The sequence below is a fragment of the Asterias rubens genome, chromosome 2 (assembly GCF_902459465.1).
Source record: "Asterias rubens chromosome 2, eAstRub1.3, whole genome shotgun sequence".
NCBI classification, from domain to species: domain Eukaryota; kingdom Metazoa; phylum Echinodermata; class Asteroidea; order Forcipulatida; family Asteriidae; genus Asterias; species Asterias rubens.
This window is the reverse complement of record NC_047063.1, coordinates 9,055,190-9,079,778: the sequence shown is the minus strand read 5'-3', so window position 1 is coordinate 9,079,778 and position 24,589 is coordinate 9,055,190. Positions and strand designations below refer to the sequence as shown.

The 24,589-nt window shown below is 39.4% G+C and overlaps 1 protein-coding gene across 2 annotated transcripts in view; it reads right to left on the bottom strand.

Moving 5' to 3' along the window:
• Positions 1 to 1,011: 1,011 nt before the first annotated feature.
• LOC117304954 (cyclin-dependent kinase 17-like) overlaps positions 1,012 to 24,589 on the bottom strand; it is a 73,090-nt gene continuing 49,512 nt past the window's right edge. The window contains exons 7-14 of one of the 2 annotated variants that reach the window (XM_033789613.1): positions 20,731 to 20,793; positions 18,165 to 18,288; positions 12,000 to 12,120; positions 10,799 to 11,045; positions 9,978 to 10,068; positions 9,669 to 9,746; positions 4,041 to 4,101; positions 1,012 to 2,060 (exon numbers count right to left, since the gene is read on the bottom strand). In XM_033789613.1, coding sequence (XP_033645504.1) covers positions 2,015 to 2,060; positions 4,041 to 4,101; positions 9,669 to 9,746; positions 9,978 to 10,068; positions 10,799 to 11,045; positions 12,000 to 12,120; positions 18,165 to 18,288; positions 20,731 to 20,793 — 831 coding nt within the window. In that variant the 3' untranslated portion in view covers positions 1,012 to 2,014. The remainder of the gene's footprint in view (positions 2,061 to 4,040; positions 4,102 to 9,668; positions 9,747 to 9,977; positions 10,069 to 10,798; positions 11,046 to 11,999; positions 12,121 to 18,164; positions 18,289 to 20,730; positions 20,794 to 24,589) is intronic. The other variant, XM_033789621.1, reaches the window with a different exon arrangement.

The following is a 24,589-nucleotide window of genomic DNA, read 5'->3' as shown; positions in this document are numbered from 1 at the left end:
CTCCATCAAATATCAATCGAGGTTTACTTTTAAAAAACATTCATTTTATGACGAGAAAACAAAAACAAATTTTACATCAGGGACTAAAAAGCCACAATTAAAATACATCAAAACGGTATAAAAATGGGTTCAAAATTGGGTGGGCCGTACACATCTAAGACTGACAACAAACAAAAAAAGATAAACAAAAAGCAGCGATTCATCTTAACCAACAAAAATGACCTCTTGGTGCTTTACCAAATAGAGTCAGGTAGTGTTATTGACTATAAAAGTATGCTTGTGATTAGTTGGTTTGAATTAACGGCTCTTCTATTGGACAATTAAAAACCAGTAAAGTCTTCAACACAACTAATAGACCATTTTTTTATAGGCCGTCATCACTGAAGTCGAACAGTGGGGATGCCTACAGTCGTCGATTTCACCAAACTATTCATAACTTAGCATTAATCCTAGGACTTAAGATGGGGTCAGTTCCGTATTTAAATATGTAGGACCCATTAAACTCTTCCCAAGTTAGGACGGGTTTACGTCCTAACTCAAGTTTGGATTAATGAAATTAGCTTCGTGAAATTGGCTGCGGGGCACTAAACAATTTGCCACACCACAGGTTTAAACTGTGCGCTGAATTACCAACATAAAAAATGTTAATCCATCTAGAGTTTCCTCAATAGATGTGAGTAGCTCACTCATTTGATGAGACAGGTACTAGCCAATACACCCTATTCACAACGCGCAGCGCACATACACGCGCGTCTCCTGTCCGCCATTTTGTGGGTCAAAACGTGCACAAAATGATGGTACACCTGTTAACGCACCTCTGAACAATAAACATCTACCATTTCTGCCTTCTTGGGGAGTCCATTCCATTTGTGCACGTTTTGACCCATGAAATGAACGACAGGAGATGAGCCTGTATGTGTTTACGCACCTCTGAACAATGAACATCTGCCATTTCTGCCTTTTTGACCCACAAAATGGCGGACAGGAGACGTGTGTGTATGTACACTGCGTGTTGTGAACAGGGTGTGTTGGCTAATAGCCGTCTCATCAAAAGAGTGAGCTACTCATATTTGCGGCCTATACAGACGACAGCTACTCACTGTACAAAAAACTGCTTCCAAAACCATAATGTGCTTTCACAAAGTGTAAACCCGCAGACCATACCTCCTGTTTAGCTTTATTTTATCTTGTCCTACAATGACTGTGTCATCATTAAGCCATAGCCTGGGTACCATACACCTTCTGTTATCGGTCACTGGTTTCTATCTACATTTCACCATGCCCTTAGCACACTGCATAGCCTTGCAACTTTCAATTCTAGTCCCAGGACCCAATGACCATATGCAGAGTTACCCGAAAATAAACCAGATTGATACTGGTCTCCAAGTTTTGGAGTCGTTCAACTTTAAACTTTACATTTAAGCAGCTGATGAAGGAAGCTCACATCACTATACAAACTAACCAATCAAATGCACTAAAAAGTACAGCCAGTGCCTCATGCAGGGGGTATGTCTTGCTTGAAGTCACTGGCTCAGAACAGCACCCTTTGTAGCTTTAAAAGAAAAAAAAGGGGAAAAAACAAGGCCAAGTTTGTGCAAGGACTATTGTCGACCATAGTTTGACCCTGTCTAGTCGGTCTACGCTAGGTGACTATTTGGAACTAACCTACCAGGTATGGTCGCATCGCTGGTTAACAATAAACAGTTTCATAGCACAGTGCAGAGTAGACCAGTTAAAACAAAATGATAGCGTGCGTAAAGTTGCAGATCGCCCTGTAATGACATGACAAGTGTTGTTCGCAGTTATAACAAACGCACGTCACTAAACAACCACTTGTTAACCGTCGATCCTTACGAGAACTTGACATAAATCTCCCAACTGGTTGATTCTGGAGGCGGGGAGGGGGGACTATGTATGACGCTTGGAGGTACATGAGGGGCGGAGTTTAAGGGTAAATCTTGTCAAATAAATGACGCAAGTGTAAGCTTCTTCTGTTACGTAGATGAACCCATCATCATGTGTTCAGTACACCATGCTTTGTCGTCTGCCACGAGTGGGACCTACACCATATAGAGAGGGAGGAGACAAAATTAAAACAACCGATTAGTATTTAATAGAAATCCTACTTCACATTTCAAGCATTTGCCAACAGTCAGGCATGTGAGTAACTATCCATGAAAAAAAAGAGGAAAAGAGAAAACCGGGCAAGAAAAAAAGTGGAAAAGATAATATTCCTATACTTTTTGTTCAGTCCCGTTAACAAGTCAAAAGGGTAGCAAAAGTCCAAACCAATCTGTCAGAAACGACGGGGGTCGGCGGGTCAGCATACATAAATGCATGTTTCATACTCTATGAATATTTCACCAACAAAACCACAAAACAAGTTGGAAAAGGCCCTTGTGCCTTCGCCACTTTGGTGTGTGGTCTCCCATTCCAGTCACTTTGGACCGCGGCTCTACGAAGCTGTGCAAGCCACGAAAAGAAGATGAAGTCCAGCTCTAATGGTGTAAACAGCAAGGTATCGGGATTATGTCAACGACTACAGTTTTTACAGTGTGATTATGGTGTAATAATTTGTGATATGGTGAGAACATTCGGTGTACTACATGAGCTACCACAAGCAGTTAAGTACTTGCTTCAGGGTTAAGATTTGATGGGAGTTAACAATCCTGGTAAATGCTGGCATGGGTTCCCTCGTAAGCGCGGTACATACTTCCTGCGAATGTGAATGCGACACAAGATGTGCTTAGCTTACCATTGTTCTGCTAAGCATAGATAAGCGGGACACCAGTCCTGAGGGTACATATTACATGGTATTTTGGCTGGTAACCTTTTTCTGGTAAGCATAATAGTATTATGCTGAGGTGCTTTTTGTTCCTTAAAGCAGTATTGGGCACTGATTGATTACAGGATGATATGCGCCTTATGGAAAACATTGAACAAAACTAGGAAGTATGGCCCAATGGAACACCACCATACCCTAGTCCAACCTTCAAATTTGAAAAACATCAATACTTAACTATGAAACCAAATGATCCATGAATTAATCAGTCACTACACAAATGAATAAACATTTGGTATTCCATAACCATGGTCTACCACAACTAAAACTACTGCAGATAAAAAAAGCCATTAGCAAGCAAGGTGTAGCGACAGTGGAATGTTATATACAGCGTTAAAATCATCTTAGTCTGGTACCCTGTCACCACAATAGGAGTGCACACAGTGAAACACAGTGTATACAAAAGCACCGGACAGTTCCACATAGTTCAATCATCAGCCTTGTTTGAAATCAAGACTTGGGATTTTTCCATCCATCTGCAGCTAGCCCTGAACCGTAAGTTCGCACCAAAAATTATTACTGAGTGAACCCAAACCAGGAAAATATACATGAAAACCGATTCTACACCAAGACTTGATGAAAATATTTATCTTATGAAAACCGATACTACATGTGCACCAAGACTTGATGAAAAATTCTTGGAAATGAAAGAGAATTAGAATGATTTTAGTCTTCCCAAAAACCAATGACAATAACTTGATATGACAATGTTGTTTGTAAACAAGTTGTTTTTAAACGAGCGGATTGAAATAGACCATGTCGAATAACTCTTTGTTGCTATGAAAGCGCCCATATTGTAGGGCAGGCCATATGCACGTCTAAACAAGTACATCAATGAAGCACATACGTTCCCGGTTTGATTTCAATGGCACACGCACGCACATTTCACTGTATTTGAATGGTAACGTCATACTCGATATGGTGTAAAGACTATATTGAATATGACGTCACCATGCAAATATCTTCCCTACAACATGGCGTCTGTGAGCGTGGGCGTGTGTGTGTGCGTGCTTTTGCCGTAGAAATCATACCGGGAACGCTGCATGCTTCTTTGATGTAAACGTTTAGATGGCATACGGTTTGCCCTACAAGATGGTGACTTTCATAGCAGCAAACATGCTATTAAATACGGTGTATAAAGCCAATGATGGTATGTACTTAAGCCTGATGTAGAGTTCCTAAGTCTAAAGTTATATACCTTCCACAGTTTGCATAGGCATGCTTTGTCATGTTTGTGGTAGTGGAGTCCTGGATAGTATCTGTGCGGGATAAATTATGATGGGAGGATGGAAGATGGATGGCGGATTGATGAGAGGGGATGGGGGATAGTGGGGAGGGGAGTGGTAGGCGGAGATTGGTGGCCGGGAAAGGAGCGGTAGGAGGCGATTGGTGGGAAGAGAGTGGTGGGATGGGATTAGTGGGAAGGGATTGGTGGAAGGGGATTAATTGGAAGGAATTGGTGGAAGGGGATTAATGGGAAGGGATTGGTGGAAGGGGATTAATGGAAGGGATTGGTGGGATTGGATTAGTAGGAGGGGATGGTGGGTGGGGATGGTGGGAGGAAGGAATGATTGTGACGATGGTGGTATTGGATAAAAGGGAGAGACACAAATTAGACAATAGGGTAAGAACAACACAGAAATACAAAACAGAAAGGTTATAACAACAAACAAACAAAGAGCATTTGTACAAACATGGGAATTTATTCAGACAGATGCCCCCACGAATCGGCGACCAACAAACAACGATGAGACACAAAGACAGACAGAGAAGGGGTAGACACAAGGGAACAATGGAACATGATGATAAATGATGGGAAGGGGGTGACGGAAGAAAGAAGACAAAAGAAAAGAGAGAAAGAAAACCAACAGTATTATGAGAAAAAGTTAATGACAAAAGTGAAAAATGTAATATTCAACTCTCACAATGCATCAAAACATTCAGCATGCAGCAAGTGTGATGCGGGCAGGGGCTGAGGTGATGTGGGCGGGCTGGGGTGTGGAAACATGTGGGCGTGGCTGGTGTGGACTCATGCGGGCGGGGCTGGTGTGGAATCAACAAAGTCTGACACGGTGTGTTACATCTCACTATCAACAACATTTAACACGGACACGGTCAAAACGTGTGGATATCAACAAACTCTCATGCACGTCAACACATGAACTACAAATAAACAACAAGGTGTTTTTAAAGTTTTTTTTAATCAAAACCAGCAGGGGTGGGGGGGATGGGTTTCTACTTTCACTAATTTACTGTACTTTTTTGCTGGACTGGTGTTTAAGGGGAAGAACTGGCAATAGTTCACAATTTGTTTTATGCTTTTTTGAAAATGAGAGACATTTTTAGACATAAGCTGGCAAGAGATACATAATTCTATTTTTGTGATTTCTGCTGCCAACTAGTGTCTCCCATACATGTATTTGCAACAGGACGACTTTTCCCAATCTTTGCTGTGACCGTGACATTTGCTCTGGCTTAAACTGCAATGGCTGTGGCCCAAGCTGCACAAAGAGCAGCTGTGGCTTGGCTTGAGCTTTAGGGTTGTGGCTTAAGCTCCTATGGTTGTGGATTAAGCTGCGATGGCTGTGGATTGGCTTCTAAACCATATGAGGGTTAAGCTACAAGGGCTGTGGCTTAAGCTCCAATAGATGTGGCTTCAGTTAAGCGGATGTGGCTTAAGCTGCAATGGCTTCAGCTAGTGGCCTAACATTTGAAATAGCATTGAAGTCACGCCCAATGTATGGGATAAGTCCAGAATAACATTACCAATGCAACAAACTACGTAGCTACTACTAGCGATGCCTTTTTTGTCATGTCAATTTAGTGGTCAAACGTTATTGCTAATGTATAAAGAGGATTCAACTTAAACGCTCGGTTGTCTAGACAGCCATCTGGGCCCAATCTCACAAACAAGCTAAACACGGGTTTCCAGACCAAATTACATTAAGTTTGCATTGTTGTAGCTGGTGCCCGACTCAACTTTCAGTATTTTCTGCGGAACAGCTTTATGAAATTGTGCCCTGCTCTACAATGACACGGACATGGCTTCGAATCCCACCGTAACAGTCTTAGGATCTTTTCAGCAGTGGTAAAAACCCATTGGTTGTCATTTGACCAATCACAAAAAACAAATTACAAATAATTCAACCAATCACAACCAAGGTTGAGACAATAAAACAATCTCAAATCAGACCAGAGGGTCGTTCCACCAATAAAAATCAAACTTCACAGACTTGACCAATCACGGTCAAGACAAAAATACCCGTGCCTAATCATAAAGGCCCAACAGGTGTTCAGAGGTAACCAATCACAACAGTACTCCCCTTGCATGTTAATGTAACACCAACGACTGTGTGACCAATCAAAGACAAGACTAACATCCACCTGACCAATCAAAGCCAGCAGGCCTGGAATGTCCTATTTGAGAGGGTAAGGCCATTTTCATTTTGTAAAAGGCACTTCCAATGGGAAATCTCAATGTCTATGGGACAATTTTGAAGGGGCACCAAGGCCAAGACCAGGGCGAACATTTTAAAAGTATTTACCAACTAATGACCCTAATACAAAGCAGATAAATAAATGCAGAAACAAACAGAACAGACGAAATATCATAGATATTGATATCATAATTATGGCCTAGCGGTTAAGAGCACCGGATTCAAGCTCTGGTGTTTGATCAACAGAGTGTGGGTTCGAATCCCGGTCATGACACTTGCTATGTAAAATTAGGGAGGTAGTGATTTCTGCTCTATTGGCCAGGCTTCGGATTGATGATATGATGATATGTCATGCATAGCTTTTAGAAATTATAACGAACACCACTCCAACAAAGTTTGTTAGTCGCAGAGAGAAAGAACGATAGCTTCAAGAAAGACATGCCCAAATAAAATCATGTCAACTGGTGTGTTTGAAAATTCACACAAAAAAACAAACAGATTTTGGGGTTGAAAAAAGAAAAATTTACTAGGGTGGGGCTTGAACCAACAACCTCCAGAATAACGAGCTGGCGCTCTACCAACTAAGCTATCTAGCCCCTTGTTTGCGGTCTTCCTAATTTGTCAATAACTTTGTTTGGGGTGCCAGTCAGAAGCTAGACAACCCTTAACTGCTATGTAGCCAGGGATCAAACCCAAGTTTATGATACAACCTGTGAAGCAGCAGGAGGAATCACCTAAAGGAGATGCAACTGATTTTCAATAAATTGAATATTCTACGGATAGTTTGAACAAACATCTTGTCCCATGAGAAATACTCCTCCAAATAGACACTGGACACTATTGGTAATTACTCAAAGTAATTGTTAGCATAAAAAAAGCTCACTTTGTAACGAGCAACAGAGAGCTGTTGATAGTATAATATAACAAAATGTGAGAAACGGGCTCCCTCTGAAATAACGTAGTTTTTGAGAAAGAGATAATTACTCAATAAAATATTAAACGACTTCAGGCCTGAGACCTTTTACTGGGCATCTGAAAGCACACAAATTTGTGCGACAAGGGTATTTTTTCTTTGATCATTCTCTTGCGACTTCGATGACCAATTGAGTCCAAATTTTCACAGATTTGTTACAACAATGTATTTGCATATGTGGGGACCAAGTGAGAGTACTAGTCTTTGACATTCACCAAAGGTGCCCAGTGCCTTTAAAGTGCACTTTACATTAAGGAAATATGCATCAAGTAAATTTGTTTTTTAGAGGTATGTATAAAACAAAATCCAACTTAACGATCCAAGTAGATTGTAAGTGAAAGCCAGACTGTGTATTATCCTACAGCTAAACTATACTTCTTGAAAACATAACAAACGGACACAAAGATTGGTCCCAAAACCAATGTTCTACAATCCCATAAACATTGCAGCAGCGCTTATAACAGCTCTATGAACATACTGTTTCTGCTCGACTCCTAAACATGCAAACCAAATCCTTAAAGGCACTGTACACGTTTGGTAATTGTCAAAGACCAGTGTTCTCCCTTGTGTGTATCCCATCCTAAAATAACAACTCCTGAATTTTGGGCTCAATCGGTCATCGAAGTTGTGAGAAAATGATGAAAGAAAAAACACCCTTGTTGGACAAATTTGTGTGCTTTCAGTTAGGTATTTTAGTGAGAAAGTACCTCTTTCTCAAAAACTACGTTACTTCAGAGGGAGTCGTTTCCCACAATGTTTTATTCTATGAACAGCTCTCCAATGCTCGTTACCAAGTCAGTTTTTAAGTTAATATTTGTTTTGAGTAATTACCAAATGTGTACCTTCCCTTTAACAGCACAGCTAGAAAGAGGAAAAGGGCAAGCATTGCATAATGAACAAAAAATTAAATTAATTGGGGTCCAATTTGAAGAGCTGCTCAAGCAGAAAATACTGCTGAAACAACTTCGCTATAAGCAAACGCTTTTTGACTGATATTTTGAATGGTGAGCATAACTTTGTTGCTCTAAAAAATTGGGCCCATTAGATTTGTAACACTGCTAGCTTGCATCTCTTGAACGAAAACAAACTGGAGGGGTAGAATTCTACAGTACGGTTTGTCCGTACAGAATTGGTTCTCAGGGAAGCAAGGATTTCTGCCTTACGTCAAACGTATTTCACAGGTTAGCATGGCACTTCCGCTTGTCTGCTTGCTTATTCCATATAATATTACAAGGCATTCTTCACTTGCACATTCTTTCGCTTAACTTGACCAGTAAGCTAAGAATGGTGATCGCAGGCCCAGAATTCGGTGGTAAGCAGAGCCATGACTTTGGGCACTGATGGCTTCTCAATTTTACCGCACTCATCGAAGCACAATGTGCAATGTCTCTATTCTCTATGTCATGATGTTGTGCCCGTAAGTGCCACAGTTGTGGCTTATTGGGGTATGGGGTTGGTTGTCTACAAAAAACTTAATAGTAATGCGGTCAAAGTGACTCCCACAACTTTAAAAGTAAACATGAAAATGAACAAAACTAGTTGCTATTCCAATGCGTCATTTCAGCGGGGAAAAAATTTAAAGGCAAAATGATATTTCTATATCAGAAGCAAATAAAATGCGCTAAAAGAGGGGAGGGAAAAAAAATTGCATGCTCAAACATTTATGCACACTGCAAAAACAGATAACTAATTTCAACTATTGTCTAAAGTATTTTTTTAAAAATAATTATGAAAATCATCTATAAAGAAATACAATGTTTGGATAGCAAAGATCAGTAGCCAATGTGACCTGTGACATCACATGCTTACAAAAAGAGCCAAAGAGACTGGACTTTGAGCAGGCACAATTTGTACAAAGCCCAGCGGTGGAATACGTAACTTGCATTTTATGGAGGTTTCAATGTGCATTTTTTTTCATCAATTCTTGGTCATATGAAGAAAAGGGTGAAATTTTAAAACTTGTTCAGCTTTCACTTTTACAGCTAGTATTTTCCCCAATCCTTGATTCAATGTGCCATCCAAATGTAACATTTCTCGTATGACTGACGAGTGTAGTATGTTGCCTGCCATAAAATGCAATGGAATGCACAAGGCCACTCTCTCTGTAAACAATGGCAACATGGTCTGTAGGCACCAACTGGGTACTATCTGGGTACGCACATGGGTAACTTGTGGGTGACAGTCGAGTATCGGCTGTGGTTTGATTGGGCGTACGCCGAGTACTATTTTGATACCTATGCTATCGTGGTAGCTAGATTGGTATTTGCCAGTTGTTGATTACAAACTTAGTACCAGATAATAACTGGGCACTAACTGGGTACAAACTGGGTACAGTCTGGCAATAGATGGGTAACTGCATGGTACCACTTTGGTATGATCTGGGTATCACTTAGATACAGTATGGGTAGCAACTTACCTTGCACTGGTACAGCTGAAGACCGGATTCCAGGGTCTTTCTCCAATTTACATTGCTCAAGCTCAAAGATTGACTCCTCTGATAAAAGACAAGAGGACAAAAGCTCACATAAGAAGAAATTTGGGGTGGAACAAAGAAATAAAGAACAGATTGGGATTTGCGCTATTTTTCCTTCTCTTCTTGACAGCTCCGCTGATATTCCGGAGGTTGCAGGTTAAAACCCCACTCTAGCCAATTGTCTGTTTCGGATCCGGGGGGGGGGGGGGGGGGGGGGGGGGGGGGGGTTAAAGAAATTTGTTGTAATCTTACCATCTCCTAGCTGCGTGATTCGAGGGCCGAAGCCATTGAAGAATGGATGCCTCATAGCGTTGTGACCAGATATTCTATTCTTGCCTTGGTACTGTGGGAACAAATAAGGAGAATAATGATAACAACTAGTCATTGGACAAATAACATTTCTGTAATCTTACTCAGCTCCCTGGCGAGTATACAGCCACAGGCTGCCGTGGCGATCTTATAGACACTGGACACTATTGGTAATAGTCAAAAACCAGTCTTCTAACTTGGTGTTTCTCAACATATGCACAAAATAACAAACCTGTGAAACTTTGAACTCAATTGGTCGTCGGAGTTGCGAGATAACCATGGAAGAAAAAACACCCTTGTCACACGAAGTTGTGTGCTTTCAGATGCTTGATTTCCGGACCTCAAAATCTAATTCTGAGGTCTCAAAATCAAATTCGTGGGAAAATTACTTTTTCTCGAAAACTATGTTACTTCAGAGGGAGCCGTTTCTCACAATAATTTATACTATCAACAGATCTCCATTGCTCATTACCAAGTCAGTTTTCAAGTTAATATTTGTACACCTACCTCGCAGGTATTCATACCTCTTGGTGTTAGGTAGACAGGCAGTTAGAGCAGTTGATCCTGTGTACTAGGATTGGTAATACTCGTAAAAACTTATCGTGGAAGAGCAGTGGCTAACCCAAGTAATTCTCGTTCACCCTCGTTTACAGGTTTCCTCGGGCTTGCGATTTTTATAATTAGTTTCACTTAAATGAGGCTTTTTTGGTTTCATATATCAGAAATGTATTGCAGGATTTAAAAAGACAAAATGTTGCATTCACCTGTAATAGTTTACTTAATAAACACTGTCCGTCTGCGTCCAGCCGCGGGGCGTGATTGACGATGGGCTCCCGTCGGTACTGGTGGAAGTTATACGAGAGAAACTCCTCGTTTGATGAGATGTCGGGCCATGTCTCTTCAGTCGGGGTGCCTAGGACCTTCCAGATCAGATGGAGCTCATCTTCGACTGTCGAGCCGGGGAAGAGGGGTCGCCCTGATACCATCTCGTAGAAGATGCAGCCAACACCCCTGCCAAATAAAACGGGTTCGATGAAAAGTGTTCAAGATGAGGTAAAGCCAACCTAGACTGAGATGTTGTTTGGCGAGAAAGACCAAATGTTGAAGGGAAAAAACTATAGGAGGTGGAAGATGACAAAAGATACCACTAGGTGACACCTTTTTTAAAATTTTATTTGTTTAATGCCTTTGAACTTGACCTTTATTTCCCCTTTATCCAGCCAAATTAATGTTGAGGTTTTCTATGACTAATTTAGTTCCATCCAACCAGGAAGAAATAACTTGGACAACATCCCAGAGGGAGTTTCCCGTGTAACCGCAACCTCAAACACTTTGACTCATTACATCAAGAGTAGAGAAACGGATACGATTATCTGTATCCGCACGCTTTCGAAACCTCTCTAATAATAATAACTAGCATTTAAATTATAACTTTTTACTATAACTGTATGAATGGGCTTTACATTAGTGCCCTGGTCATTGGGCCAGTCACATTCCTGTAATCTTTCTCAGCTCCCTTTGGAGTATACAGCCCTTAGCTGTTCCAAAGGATTTTTCAATCAAACAATATCAACCTCTATCCAGGCATGTACCCATTTATACCCCTGGGTAAAGAGAAGCAATTATAGTAAAGATCTTGCTTGAGGACACAAAGTGTCACGACCGAGAGTCGAACCCACACTCCGATGACTTAAGCCCGGTTCATACTTCCTGCGAATGCGAAAGCGAATGTTGATGTCACAAATAGGCAATGAAATTCGCACTGAGTTAAATTGTGCTCAACTCACTTGCGAATATCGCTGCGAAAGGAGGGTTGTGACGTCAAATTCGCTTCGCATTCGCAGGAAGTATGAACCGGGCGTTTACCACCAAACTTAAATTTGATGCTCTTAACCGTTTCGCGTTATTCAAGGGCTCTATTGACCTCAGCAATGGTAACCGATGAAAGAGGTTTGAAAGACTCACCACATGTCAATGGAGGTTGAATACTCTGTACTTCCCAAGAGAACATCAGGTGGACGATACCAAAGAGTGACAACCTCGTTGGAAAACGTCTTGCTGGGGACGGACTTTGCTCTGGCCAACCCTGCAAAAGATTAAAAGGTTAAAAGGTTAAAGGTCACATTTGCATGTAAAGGTCAAGCTCAAAGAGGTCGAGGTCACCTGACTTATGTTGATCTACTTAGAGGGGTCACTGGATTTGTGACAGTTGGGGAAATATCTACATGCATGACACTTAACCATTGCTTCATCACTCGGATGGGACATACAGCCGTTGGTCCCATGTGTTGTGTAACGCATGTAAAAGAACCCACTTATCGAAAAGAGAAGGGGTTCGCCCCGGTGTTCCTTGCTGTGGCTGCTGTATGCGCCATACCACCTTGTAAACCCTTATACGGTGCTAAATAAATGGGTATCAGAATTCATCACTTCAGTAACCTATCTTTCTCAAAGTTTGTATATACTCAGTACCTTGAGTACCTTGTTTGGTAGATACGTGTGCTACATAAGACTTTGATATTATATTATTATTATTATGAGGGACAGGGAGATCTGGGGACAACTCAGCCGTAGCATCATTGACCGAGGACACCACTCAAAAAAGAAGAAAGGCTGGAAATCTGGCGAGCAAATCTGTCCTAATTGGGGAGTTTAGGCCTTGAGGCGGCAGTAGACATACAAGATTCTTTTTTCCGTTGTTACCATAGTTCTGAACAAAACAGACTATGCAATAACCAATAAGAGGTATTTTTCGGCAACCATTTTTTTTTTTACAAACAATGCATTACGAATAAAAACACATTGGACTCATTCAATATGAATCTTGTATTGATAAATCCTACTTTGCAGTAGATCGATTCATACACGCAAGCACTGTACACCATGCCGCCATTGCTGGGGTGCTGGCTCCGCAAGGTTTTGAAATGAGACATTATAAAACCATTGTCTTTTATACTTTATATGGAATTATCAAAGACCATTCTTCTCACTTGGTGTATCCCAACATATCCAGGGAATAACAAACCTGTGAAAATTTGAACTCCATTGGTCGTCGAAGTTGCGAGAGAATAACCCTTGTCACAAGAAGTTGTGTGATTTCAGATTCTTGATTTCGAAACCTCAAAATCAAATTCAAATATTTTAGTGAGAAATTACTCTTTTTTTTAAAGTTTTTATGCTAATAGTTATTACCAATAGTGTCCAGTGCCTTTAAGTGTTATCACAGGCATACTTGTGGAATACAGAAAAGAAAATTGGTGTCCGTGTCTGCGTCCCAACTTGTGATGGTAAAAAAACACTTATTATAACGTAAAGCGATCATAATTATGATTTTTTTTCTTTTCCACGGTGATCAGTAAAACATCACTTTTGCAAAATAAAGAATGAAAATGACGAATAATAATCAACTGCAGCTTACTTAACAGTATAATAAAGTGCTGCATTTACATGTATTGGTTGGTTCCGCTGTAAATTATGCGCATAGTTTACCTATTCACTTCATTACTGTAGTGTACTTCCTGCTCTTTCTGACTCAAAGTCAGTATTCTCCCGCAAGCCAATCTCCCATGAGATTTCATTTTGCGACTTAATAACGTTTGAACGTTGGTGAAGCTTCGCATTATGCTGAAAATTCCCACTTGATTATGTGATAATGCGGATTTGAGAAAACAAAAACACTGTTTATTTACCGGTGATAATTTGAATGCATTCAAAACAACTACTTGTTTAAGAGTAGCTATGAATATAATGAATAGTAGACTTGCGGGTACAACCATGTGTAAAACCTCTATGGAGGGACTGTTGGCTTTGGAAAGAGCCGGTTTGGTCTCAACGTTTTGAATAGTATAATCTGCTCGTCTTCAGGGGAACTACTTGTTTATCCAATAATGCTCGCTCCAATAAACAGAGTGCAGCCCGTTTGCTTGTGAAAAGTCTAGTAATATTTCAATTAATGGTACTACATGATGATGTATGCAAGGATAAAAAAAAAATATTATTCAAATTTGGTCCTAAAGCTTGGAATGAAGTCATATTTCAGAAAGCTGTATACAAAAAAAAACTAAAAAAAACTGGTTACAACAAAATATAAAGACACTGGACAACTTTGGCTGATTATTAAAGACCAGTCTTCTCACTTGTTGTATCTCAACATAATAACATAATACATAAAATAACAAACCTGTGAAAATTTGAGCTCAATTGGTTGTCAAAGTTGCGAGATAATAATGAAAGAAAAAACACCCTTGTCACACAAAGTGGTGTGCTTTCAGATGCTTGATTTTGAGAGGTACAATACCAGGATAAAAAAACTTAATTATTTAAATTTAGTCCCAAAGCTTACAGTTCATTTTTTTTTAAGAACCATTTTTTTTCTGTGGAATATTACCCTCTGGAATGAAGTCATATTTCAGAAAGCTGTTTATATAAAAACCTTTAAAAATTAAAATGAATTTGGTGGTTACAACAAAATTTCAAGACACTGGACACCTTTGGTCATTGACAAAGACCAGTCTTACTGGACACCTTTGGTCATTGTCAAAGACCAGTCTTCTCAAAAATGATCTAAACCATAATATAAGGGTAAAAACCAAAATTAATATTCTTTATCCCTGATGCAAATTTAACATCTATTATAAAACCATATTACTTTGAATGGAATCCTCGCTAAAAAAAAAATAGCTTTTATTATCAAAGGCTGCAAGAGAATCTGGAAAACGATTCATTCGTGAATCGTTTATCAGATTTCTGTGGATGCGTGCGTTCGTAAATGCTTTGGCCAGACCTGCGGTTAGTACCCGCTGTCACCATCGCTAAGCATGAATGGATTCAATGTTTTCGGGAAAAGCAAGTTGATACTGTTTTCAGTTGAAACTTCCACAAGTGACTTTTCTTTCTAGCTACTTTTGCCTTTAAATCAGCATTACATTGACAAACACCAACCTACATGTATGACCCTACCTTCAAACAGGCCTGTGAGTGGACCTTAAAAACAAAGAGATGAAACACTCTAGGCCTACATGTACATGATGTAAAAATGATCTTGTAACATAGAGCGAGCTGTTCGAATCGGGGCACCCCATTTAATCCAGTAACTAGTTGTACATATTGTTGCCAAGCTTATATAAGGCATGCAAAGCTTATTTAAAGGGGGGGGGGGTTACAAAAAAAGAAGGAAAAAGACAAAAACAAACAGAAATGTAAAATGTAAAAATTTTTAAAAGGATATCCGCTTTAAAGCGGAGATTTCACATACGTGTTTTAAACTGTTTTTGACGGCCGCGAGAAAGACATAATTAAAATTGAGGTAAAATAAACAAACGCCCGAGACTTTGTCAACATAAAAAAAAAAGGGGTAATTTTGAGACTTTCCCCTATTTTTCACAATAACTAAACAGGCTTATTGACAAGGGCCCAATTTCATGCTCAATAATTTTCTGCTAAGCATAAATGAGCAGGATACCAGTCACAAATTGCAAATGTGGCATGGTAGTTTGGTTGGTAACCTTATTCTGGTGAGCATCATTTTGTTGTGCTTAGCTGCTTTTTGTGCTTAAGCAGCTCTATTAAATTGGACCCTGGGCACAACTTAACAATCAATATCTGTATCTACAGTGAAATTCAATGCTCATTTGTTGTAATGTCAATATCTCAACCAATTAAATGCCACTCATAAGCCACTTGCATCTCAAAGAATACAATGACCCTCTTTCATTGGGCTCAGGTACAATTGTCTAGCTCCCCGGGGGCATTAGCCATTGATTGCTTAGAACTGGGTCAGCACATTGTAAGCACCAGTCTATTCGGGTACTCGGAGTGGCTTCAATGTGGTTCACATGTAATGCCGATGGTCTATAGACATTGAACTGTCAACAAACTGAACTTGGACCCGCCTTGGGAAATGAATAAGGCTTGTTTGCCAAGACGTGGCTTGGATTGAAATTGCAAGAAAAGTGACAGCTCTAAGTAAGATGATTTCCGTCCCCCTTTTTTTTTGGAGGGGGGGGGGGTGTCTAGAGCACCTGGACAGAATGTTTTAATGGATGAAGCAGTGGATACCTGGAGAGTTGCTTGTTCCCAAACTCCCCTTGTTTTTGTGTAATTGCAAAGAGACGTTATGAAAATACTGACTTTTTTTTGGGGGGGGGGGGGGGTGGTTGTCTAGCCGGTAGCCCACTAAGCGATTTCAAGAAACGCTAGGATTATTGCAATCCCAACTTAGGATTAATCTTAAGGTTTAAATGTTATAGTGCAAAGGCTAGGACTCGATTGAAGATTTCCCTGTGGATACTGCTATCACTGGAGAAAAATTGCCCAACCTCCTTGAGATTTCTACATTCAAGATGTTGAACAATCTAGCCTCTTGGATACTTTTCCGAATTCAGAGAAGCTTCTAGAATGCAGGTAATTGTTCTACACCCCTTGAACAAATTTTTTAAAAATCAAAAGTATATAATAGCAATGGTCACACAACAAAACATTGCAAAAAGAATGCAAGTACATGTATGTGTTATGTATTCTTTCGTTTGTTAAATTATTGGATATAATAAAAGATTTGTTGGTGGCAATTGGTTGAAACCAAAGGTCCCGTGTTTTGTGTAATGCACATAAAATAACACAGTTCCACTTAATGCTAAGACAAGGAGGTTTGCCCCTGGTGTTTCTGGCAGTGGCTGCTGAATGTGCCACAGCACCCTGTTAACACTTATAAGGTGCTACATAAACCTGTCTCATAATTCAAAACTTTCAAAAACCTGTCATAAAAAGTTTGCTCAAGCACCTTGCGTACCTTATTAGTTGATACGTGCCCTGCATAAGACTACAGTGTGTAAACCTGAGGAGGCTCCAATCTTAAAGACACTGGACACTCTTGGTGATTGTCAAAGACTAGCCTTCACAGTTGGTGTTTCTCAACATATGCATAAAGTAACAAACCTGTGAAAAGTTGAACTCAATTGGTCGTCAGAGTTGCGAGATAATAATAAAAGAAGGAAAAAACACCCTTGTCACACGAGGTTGTGTGCTTTATATGCTTGATTACGAGAACTCGAATTCTAAATCTATGGTCTCAAAATCAATTTGTGGTAAATTACCTCTTTCTCGAAAACTACATAATACTTCAGAGGAAGTACGTTTCTGGGTCTTATATTTCAAACAAAGCTTCACATTCCTTTTAGAAAAAAATTATAATGAGCGCTTTAAGACGCCCTAAGGTGTGAAAGCGCTACAAAAGAACTGATATTATTATTGGATTAAATTTCAGTTTGTGGTAACACCATGTGTAAATCTACTTTGCTGTGTAGATTTTCTTGCTCTTTGGGGACTAGGTCGGGCTTTTTATTCTACTGCCAGGGAGTAGCATTATTATTAGTAGCAGCTATCTAAAGCAAATGTACAACCGAAACAGAAACAAACAACTGGAAAATGTTTGTGTCTATTTGGCCGCTGAATAAGTCAAATTGAGAAACTGGGGAAGAGTTACGTGATGACTTCTGAGGCCTTTTACAACAGCCTGGGCAAGGCAAAAGCTGACAGATTGAAACATTTTCAGCGCAAACCTAGGATCACTTACAGAAATGCTTCAGTGTTCTTATCAAATCGCAGGTTTCCATAACAACCAGTGCTGTGATAAACCTTAACGCATTTATGTTCGCGAAAAAATCTACACCTAATTGGACTGAAGTGACAAAGACCAACTTCAAATTTTGAGTATTAAATTGGGAACAGATTGCTTTCTTAATGTCCTTGATTCGGACAGGATCCTTGCGCAACGGAGATCTGTCAAGATTATCAAAGGATACTGGATGACATTTCAGAACAGCCTTGAGAATTAAACACAAAAAATGTTGAAACTGAAATCTAAGCAGTTGAGGAAAATGGCCAGGAAAAAAAAAAATTCTTTATTTTGAGTCAAAACATGTTTTAAATAAATCAATGACATTTTGATTGAATATCAGTTTAAGGGCTACAGTAGATATTTACAATTTACTCGATGGGGTGCCCTTTACCAATGGAAAATTGCCTTGGTGCACTTGCCCTAAGCAAGCATACAGGCCTGCTGAGAGAACTAAAATATTCTGATTTTTTTTTTTTTTTTTTTTTTTTTGGGGGGGGGGGGGGGGCGAACCTTACCAAAATCTGCCAACTTGAGTTCGCCGTTGTCGTTGATGAGTAGATTCTGTGGTTTAAGATCTCTGTGAAGGACTTGACGCTTGTGACAATACTCGAGGCCTCGTAGGAGTTGAAATAAAAATAACTGCAGGGTGGAACGATAAGAAAAACAGATGTATAATATTGCCTGCTGAGGAGAGCGGGGCTCTTTGTGAAGTTAATTTCCTTTTTGTTTTGTTTTAAGGCAAGAACAACATTTTGGATGTTTGAGTAGGGTATGTGGTTTTTGTTTCACCCGCTGGGGATAGGAGGATAAAACGTGCTGTCAAGAAACATCACGCTTGCAAGCAGTAAAAGTAATTACTTTTGACTCGTGTCAGCAAGGTTTTAGAATGTAAATATTTTAAGCTAAGGCGAATGCGATACGAATTCGCAACCATTCATTCCGAAGAGTTGAGCTGTGGGCAACTCCTGCAAAACATTTACAGCGAAACACAGGGCCCTGACTTCAAATTCTGTATCGCATTCGCAGAAAGTATGAACTGATTTTAAAGGCACTGAACATGCTTGGTAGTTGTCAAAGACCAGTATTCTCACTTGGTGTATCCCAACATATATGCATGAAATAACAAGCCTGTGGAAATTTGGGCTCAATTGGTCATCGAAGTTGCAAGAAAATGATGAAAGAAAAAACACCCTTGTTGTACAGAATATTTAGCTTTCAGATATGAATAAAAGGCTTCTGGACCAAAGTCTTTTATTATTTTAGTGAGAAATTACCTCTTTCTCAAAAACTACGTTACTTCAGATGGAGTCGTTTTTTCACAATGTTTTATACCATCAACAGCTTTCCATTGCTTGTTACCAAGTAAGTTTTTAAGCTAACAATTATTTTGAGTAATTACCAAAAGTGTCAAGTGCCTTTAAGTATCCGTTTAAAACCGGCAGTGTCGTGGTTGTGCAATAAAATGGCAACGGCCATGCAAGGTTTAAGTCTTTACTCTTTTAGGGAGGGATTTGAATCCCAAGCCTATTATAGTCTGGTTGTTTTTTCCCCACTGGACTTTGACATCTCACAAATCGGTCAAGATTTAAGAGGATAAAACCAACTTTAAGCTATCTCCAGGAGACGATCAGAGCATACTGATCGAAACGTCATGTTGAAACCAATGGTTCTTTTCAGTACCACCCTAACTGAACAAGATATTTTTGTTGTCAAATCATTTTCAAAACTAAAGAATAATTTTAATTAATGTGACACCATAAATATCCCTTACCCCAGTCTCGTCAGTTCAGTTTTTGACAGACTGAACTTCTTTAGCAATCAGGGAAATGAAACGAACAGGAAAAACCTGAATCGCGCTACGTTAGAAACGTGTGGGGTTATTTTAACGGTCCAGCGAAGATAATTTATTCAACTGGAGTATGATTCATTTCATGTTCAATGTAGGTCATTCAATGGATTCTGAATGATTGATCTTCCATCCCCACCCCCATCTCCCAACCACCTAGAAAAATTAATTATCTAGCCGTCAGCATACATTTTAAATTTGGCCGTCACAGTCCATTCCGACCTTATACTAGGGTGAGGTGAGACCAAAGGTGTCGAAGACTCCAAAAAAAATGTGTGAAAATTTAGATTAAGATTCTATTTATATTCACCCCGACCCAAAAGAAGGATAATAATCATACACATCTGGCTCAGAGTCTGACAAAGAAATTCCATAAGAATTTCCTGCTAAGCAAAAATGGGCAGGATATCAGTCACAAAATGCACATGTGTCATTGTATTTTGGCTAACTTAGTCTAGTAAGCATTTAATGTTGCTGTACTTAGCTTTTTTGTACTTAAGCAGCTATAAAATTGGACCCCAATAGCAAAAGAACGTAATACCAAGGCCCAATTTCATAGTGCAAAAGCAGCTAAGCACAGCAAAAATATGCTTACCAGCATAAGAGTACCAGCCAAAAAGAAACAATCTACATACGTGTACAAACATCGCAAATGCAATAAAAGTGACTGGTATCCTGCTGATATTTGCTTAGCAGAAACTAATTAAGCCACATTGGCTGCTTAAAGGCACTGGCCAATATTGGTAATTACTCAAAATAATTGTTAGCATAATAACTTACTTGTTAATGAGTAATGGGGAGAGGTTGATAGTATGAAACATTGTGATAAACGGCTCCCTCTGAAGTAACATAGTTTTTGAGAAAGGAGTAACTTTCCACTAAAATATTGGTATTTGATATTATGAGACCTCAGAATTTAATTTTGAGGTCTCAAAATCATGCATCTGAAAGCACACAACTTCATGTGACAAGGGTAATTTTTCTTCCATTATATCTCGCAACTTGGATGACCAATCGAGTTCAAATTTGTACAGGTTTGTTATTTTGTGCATACATGTATGTTGAGATACACCCAGTGACAATTACCAAAGGCGTCCAGTGTCTTTAAGCATCTCTATGAAGTTTGACCCTAATTAGTAAAAACATTATACCCGGTTCAAAGCAAAGACGAAGACATTTCTCGCAAAGATAATGAAACTTGAAATGTTTAAATGCAGAATATAGAGGAAATTTACCTTAACGTTGTTCATGCTCATGATGCTACCACAATCGTCCATGTACTGTTTCAGATCTCTCTCCTAAAAAACAAACAAACAAACAAACAAACAAATAAACAGCTTACATAAATTGTATTAATATTCTTTTTCCCAATGCAAATTTAACATCTCTTATATCGTTGCAGTACCCGCTGCCAAAACATAGGATTCGAGCTGCCTCTAGCTACCGGGTAACTTTGATAGTCTAGTTGGTAAGACACTCCTCTAGAATTGCAAGGGTTGTGGGTTCGAATCCCACCCGAGTAATATGCCTGTGATATTTTTTTCACAGGACTCGGGAAGATACTGAGTAAACAATGCCAACACACATCGGTGTACGGGTAAAAAAGAAATTTTAAAAAATAATATTCTTGCAAATTTAACATCTCTTATATCAATTGTATTTATTATCCTGTAAGGACTGACACACAGATTCAACTGTTGCGAAGTTCTGACGCCAGAAATTCGCTTTGCATTCCCACTCGCAGGAAGTATGGACCAGGCTTTAATCTATCATCATAAATACCCAGGAAAATTTATCCATTCTGATTGGTCGAGAGGGCATTACCAAAACAGAAAGAAGTGTTTGAACAACGGCGTGATGCAGGGGGAGCCTACGCGTGGTGTTAATTTTTGCGTAAAGCAATCAATACGTACCGCACCAGTAGTAAACAAAAACTTCCAGCACACGCGTGTACACACAACCATTGAGTGACAGATTTTCCAACTTTATTGTGCTTTAAAACAAAAGGGCATTTACGAAAGAGTTTATAACAGAGTAAAGTAAAGACTCACAACCACATCACTGTTGAGAGCTGTTGATAGTATAAAACATTGTGAGAAACGGCTCCCTCTGAAGTGACAAGGTTTGTGAGAAAGAAGTAATTTCCCTCTAAAATTTGAATTGATTTCAAGACCTCAGCTGAGGTCTTGAATTCAAGCATCTGAAAGCACACAACTTGAGCGACAAGGGTGTTTTTTCTTTCTGATTCTCTCGTAACTTCGACGCCCAATTGAGTACAAATTTTCACAGGTTCGTTATTTTATGAATATGTTGAGATATACCAAGTGAGAAGACTGGTCTTTGACAGTTTCCATACATAGGTAGATCATCACAAATCCACAGTTAAACCATGATAACTCAAGACACATGTACAGTTTGTACAAATTCAAAATTAATTGAATTATAACAGCAGACGTGTACAGACTGATGCTTTCATTCTCACAAAGTGACATTGCATTTTGAATCAAGCTTTTCAATGAAACACTCCCATTAGACACTGACAAATTTGAATGTCAGAGGCAGCAATGCCACACTGCCGCCGTCCTACTTTATAAATAGAGCGTAATTTGACAAACAACTCAGCAAAGAGGATGTTGGGCGCATTGTAACATTCCAATGAGTTTAGCTTTAAATTATGATCTCAATGCTGAACGGAAAATCAGTTACAGTCATTTCTCATCTCATGAATTCAGTCGGGTTTGGGGATGTTTTAATTTTATTATTTGTTTAATATATTTTTTACGTAGTGAGAGAAAAATCATTGAAGTGATCCTTATGTTTGTAAAAAATTCATGCCCAATTAGGTGAGGTTTACGGTAGCACTATGTGTATATCTTTTTTTGAGTAGTGTTGGCTCTGAAAAATAACCGGTGGGCAACAACTCAACCTCTCTCCTGAAGACCATCAGAGTATACTGATCGAAACATTGGGTTGTCAACCATCAGTTCTTCTCAGAACAAACAGCACAAAAGAGATACATGTATAGACCTTTATCACGGTGTGGCCATCTTGATTTTACTCCATTCCAACTCATTGTAACCAAACTGAGGCTGGACGAAATTATAGTCTGGTGCCTTGTTTGCACAATGAATGTTAGCAGTCATTACTGTTATTGGAAACAGGGAACATGACCAAGATGGTAACAGCGTGACAAAGGTCTATAGCCATGGTGCTACCGCAAACCTCACCTAAGTCTACTCCAAACCAAGTTTCAAATCCTACTTAATATCCATGGCCATGTTTTCATTTGCTTCAGAAGGAGGGGGCGTTCAATCAGGCCTGTGAGCGGGTCATGAAAAAAAACACGGAAAATTGTTGTCCGGATTTTGGGCCAACACTACGAACGTAATAAAAGGCTTTAATTAAAAACTGAAGCGTAGACAACACATTCACAGAAATTTAGGGCACAATTCTTACATGTAACAATGTGTTGTACATCATCATTTTCAAGATACTTTTGTAGCATTCCTTTAGGAATAAATCCACAAGCGCGATTAGTTCTCGTCGACGACTGCCATATACTTTACTTGTCGCAAAAAAATACGTTTGGGGGAAAACCATGTGTGCCTAATCTTGTCTCAAGGTGTTGGCTTTTTAGTAAAGCCCTCTATTGGTGCAATGGAACAATGACATTGAAGTACATGTAAAATAGACATCGTGCTAAATGGAAAATTAACAACAACGGCTCCAATGAAAGACCAACACAGAGCATTGTACTGGGTCTAGCCCCCGACTCACATGTCAAAATCAAATCGCAATTAAAGTGCTTCCTGATTCCAGGTACATGCTGCTTTTGACGATCTATTTCGGATGTAAAAACGAGGAAAAAGCGGAACCCAAGAAAAATGCAGACTGGGAAAAATAAAAAGAGCGGAAATCCGCTTTAAAGCGGAGATTTCACAGGCCTGTCAATGAAGAAAATAATACTTCCTACAACAAACAATTTTGTATAAAGAGTATGATCAATTTTGCATTATCCCTCAACAATTCTAATGCGTGGATAAGTGGGGGCTGTCAGCACAGAGCATATGGAGTCGGCAAGCGTAGCAATCCGTACAGTGTGTGTGTTATTGATAACGCAGTCATGCATGTGTTTTTGACATGAAGATGGCACGCACAAGTGTTAACGGTGTTTACGGACTGTGTGTAGACTCAGAGCAGTCATGTATTCCCACGTTGACAATCAGGGCTCAACTTCATTAAGCTGTTCAGCAGAAAACCAAGCCTGTCCGCTTCGTTTTTTGAAAGGGTAAGGGCACCAAGGCATTTTCTCCTTGGTAAAGCGCACCTATATGAGTAATTTTCTACTGTCTCAGCATTTCCTGGGGAACCAAGGCAATGACCAAGGGGCCGGGAGGCAATCGCCTTTGTTGCAAATAGCATAACACTACATCCCCACCATTTTGAAACTGTTAAATGTAGTATTATGTGAATACGATGATCATGATGGACAAATGATTAGGCATTTAACACGTGAGTTTCCTAGACATGATACAACAATCGAGTGGGGCACCAGTCACAATAATGTTAACTTAAAGTAATTTTGGCTGGCAAGCTGTTCCCGTTAACTAATTCTTTTCATTAAGCTGTTTCGCAGGGAAAAAATCTGCTTGACAAATTTCTTTGCTGAGCAAAATATTGAGTGGGCACCAGTCACAAAGTACACTTTTATATGTAATTTTGGCTGGTAACCTGTTTCTGTTAGATATACTTTTCATGGAGACATGTTGATAGTTTATTTGTGAGAAACGACTCCCTTGAAAGTACATGTAACATAATTTGATTTCTCACTAAAACATTGAATTTGAAAAAGACTTTAGGCCTGAAGTCTTTTTTTTTCTTCAGGTATCTGTAAGCACAGACATTTTGTGCAGCAACTGTGTTTTTTCTTTTGATTATTTATTGCAACTTCGATGACCAAATGACCCCAAATTTGTACAGATTCATATGTAATGCATGTTGGGATACACCAAATAAGAATACTGGTCTCTGACAATTACCAAGTGTGTCCAGTGCCTTTAATTAAAGGTAATTCTCTGCCATGTTATTATTTAA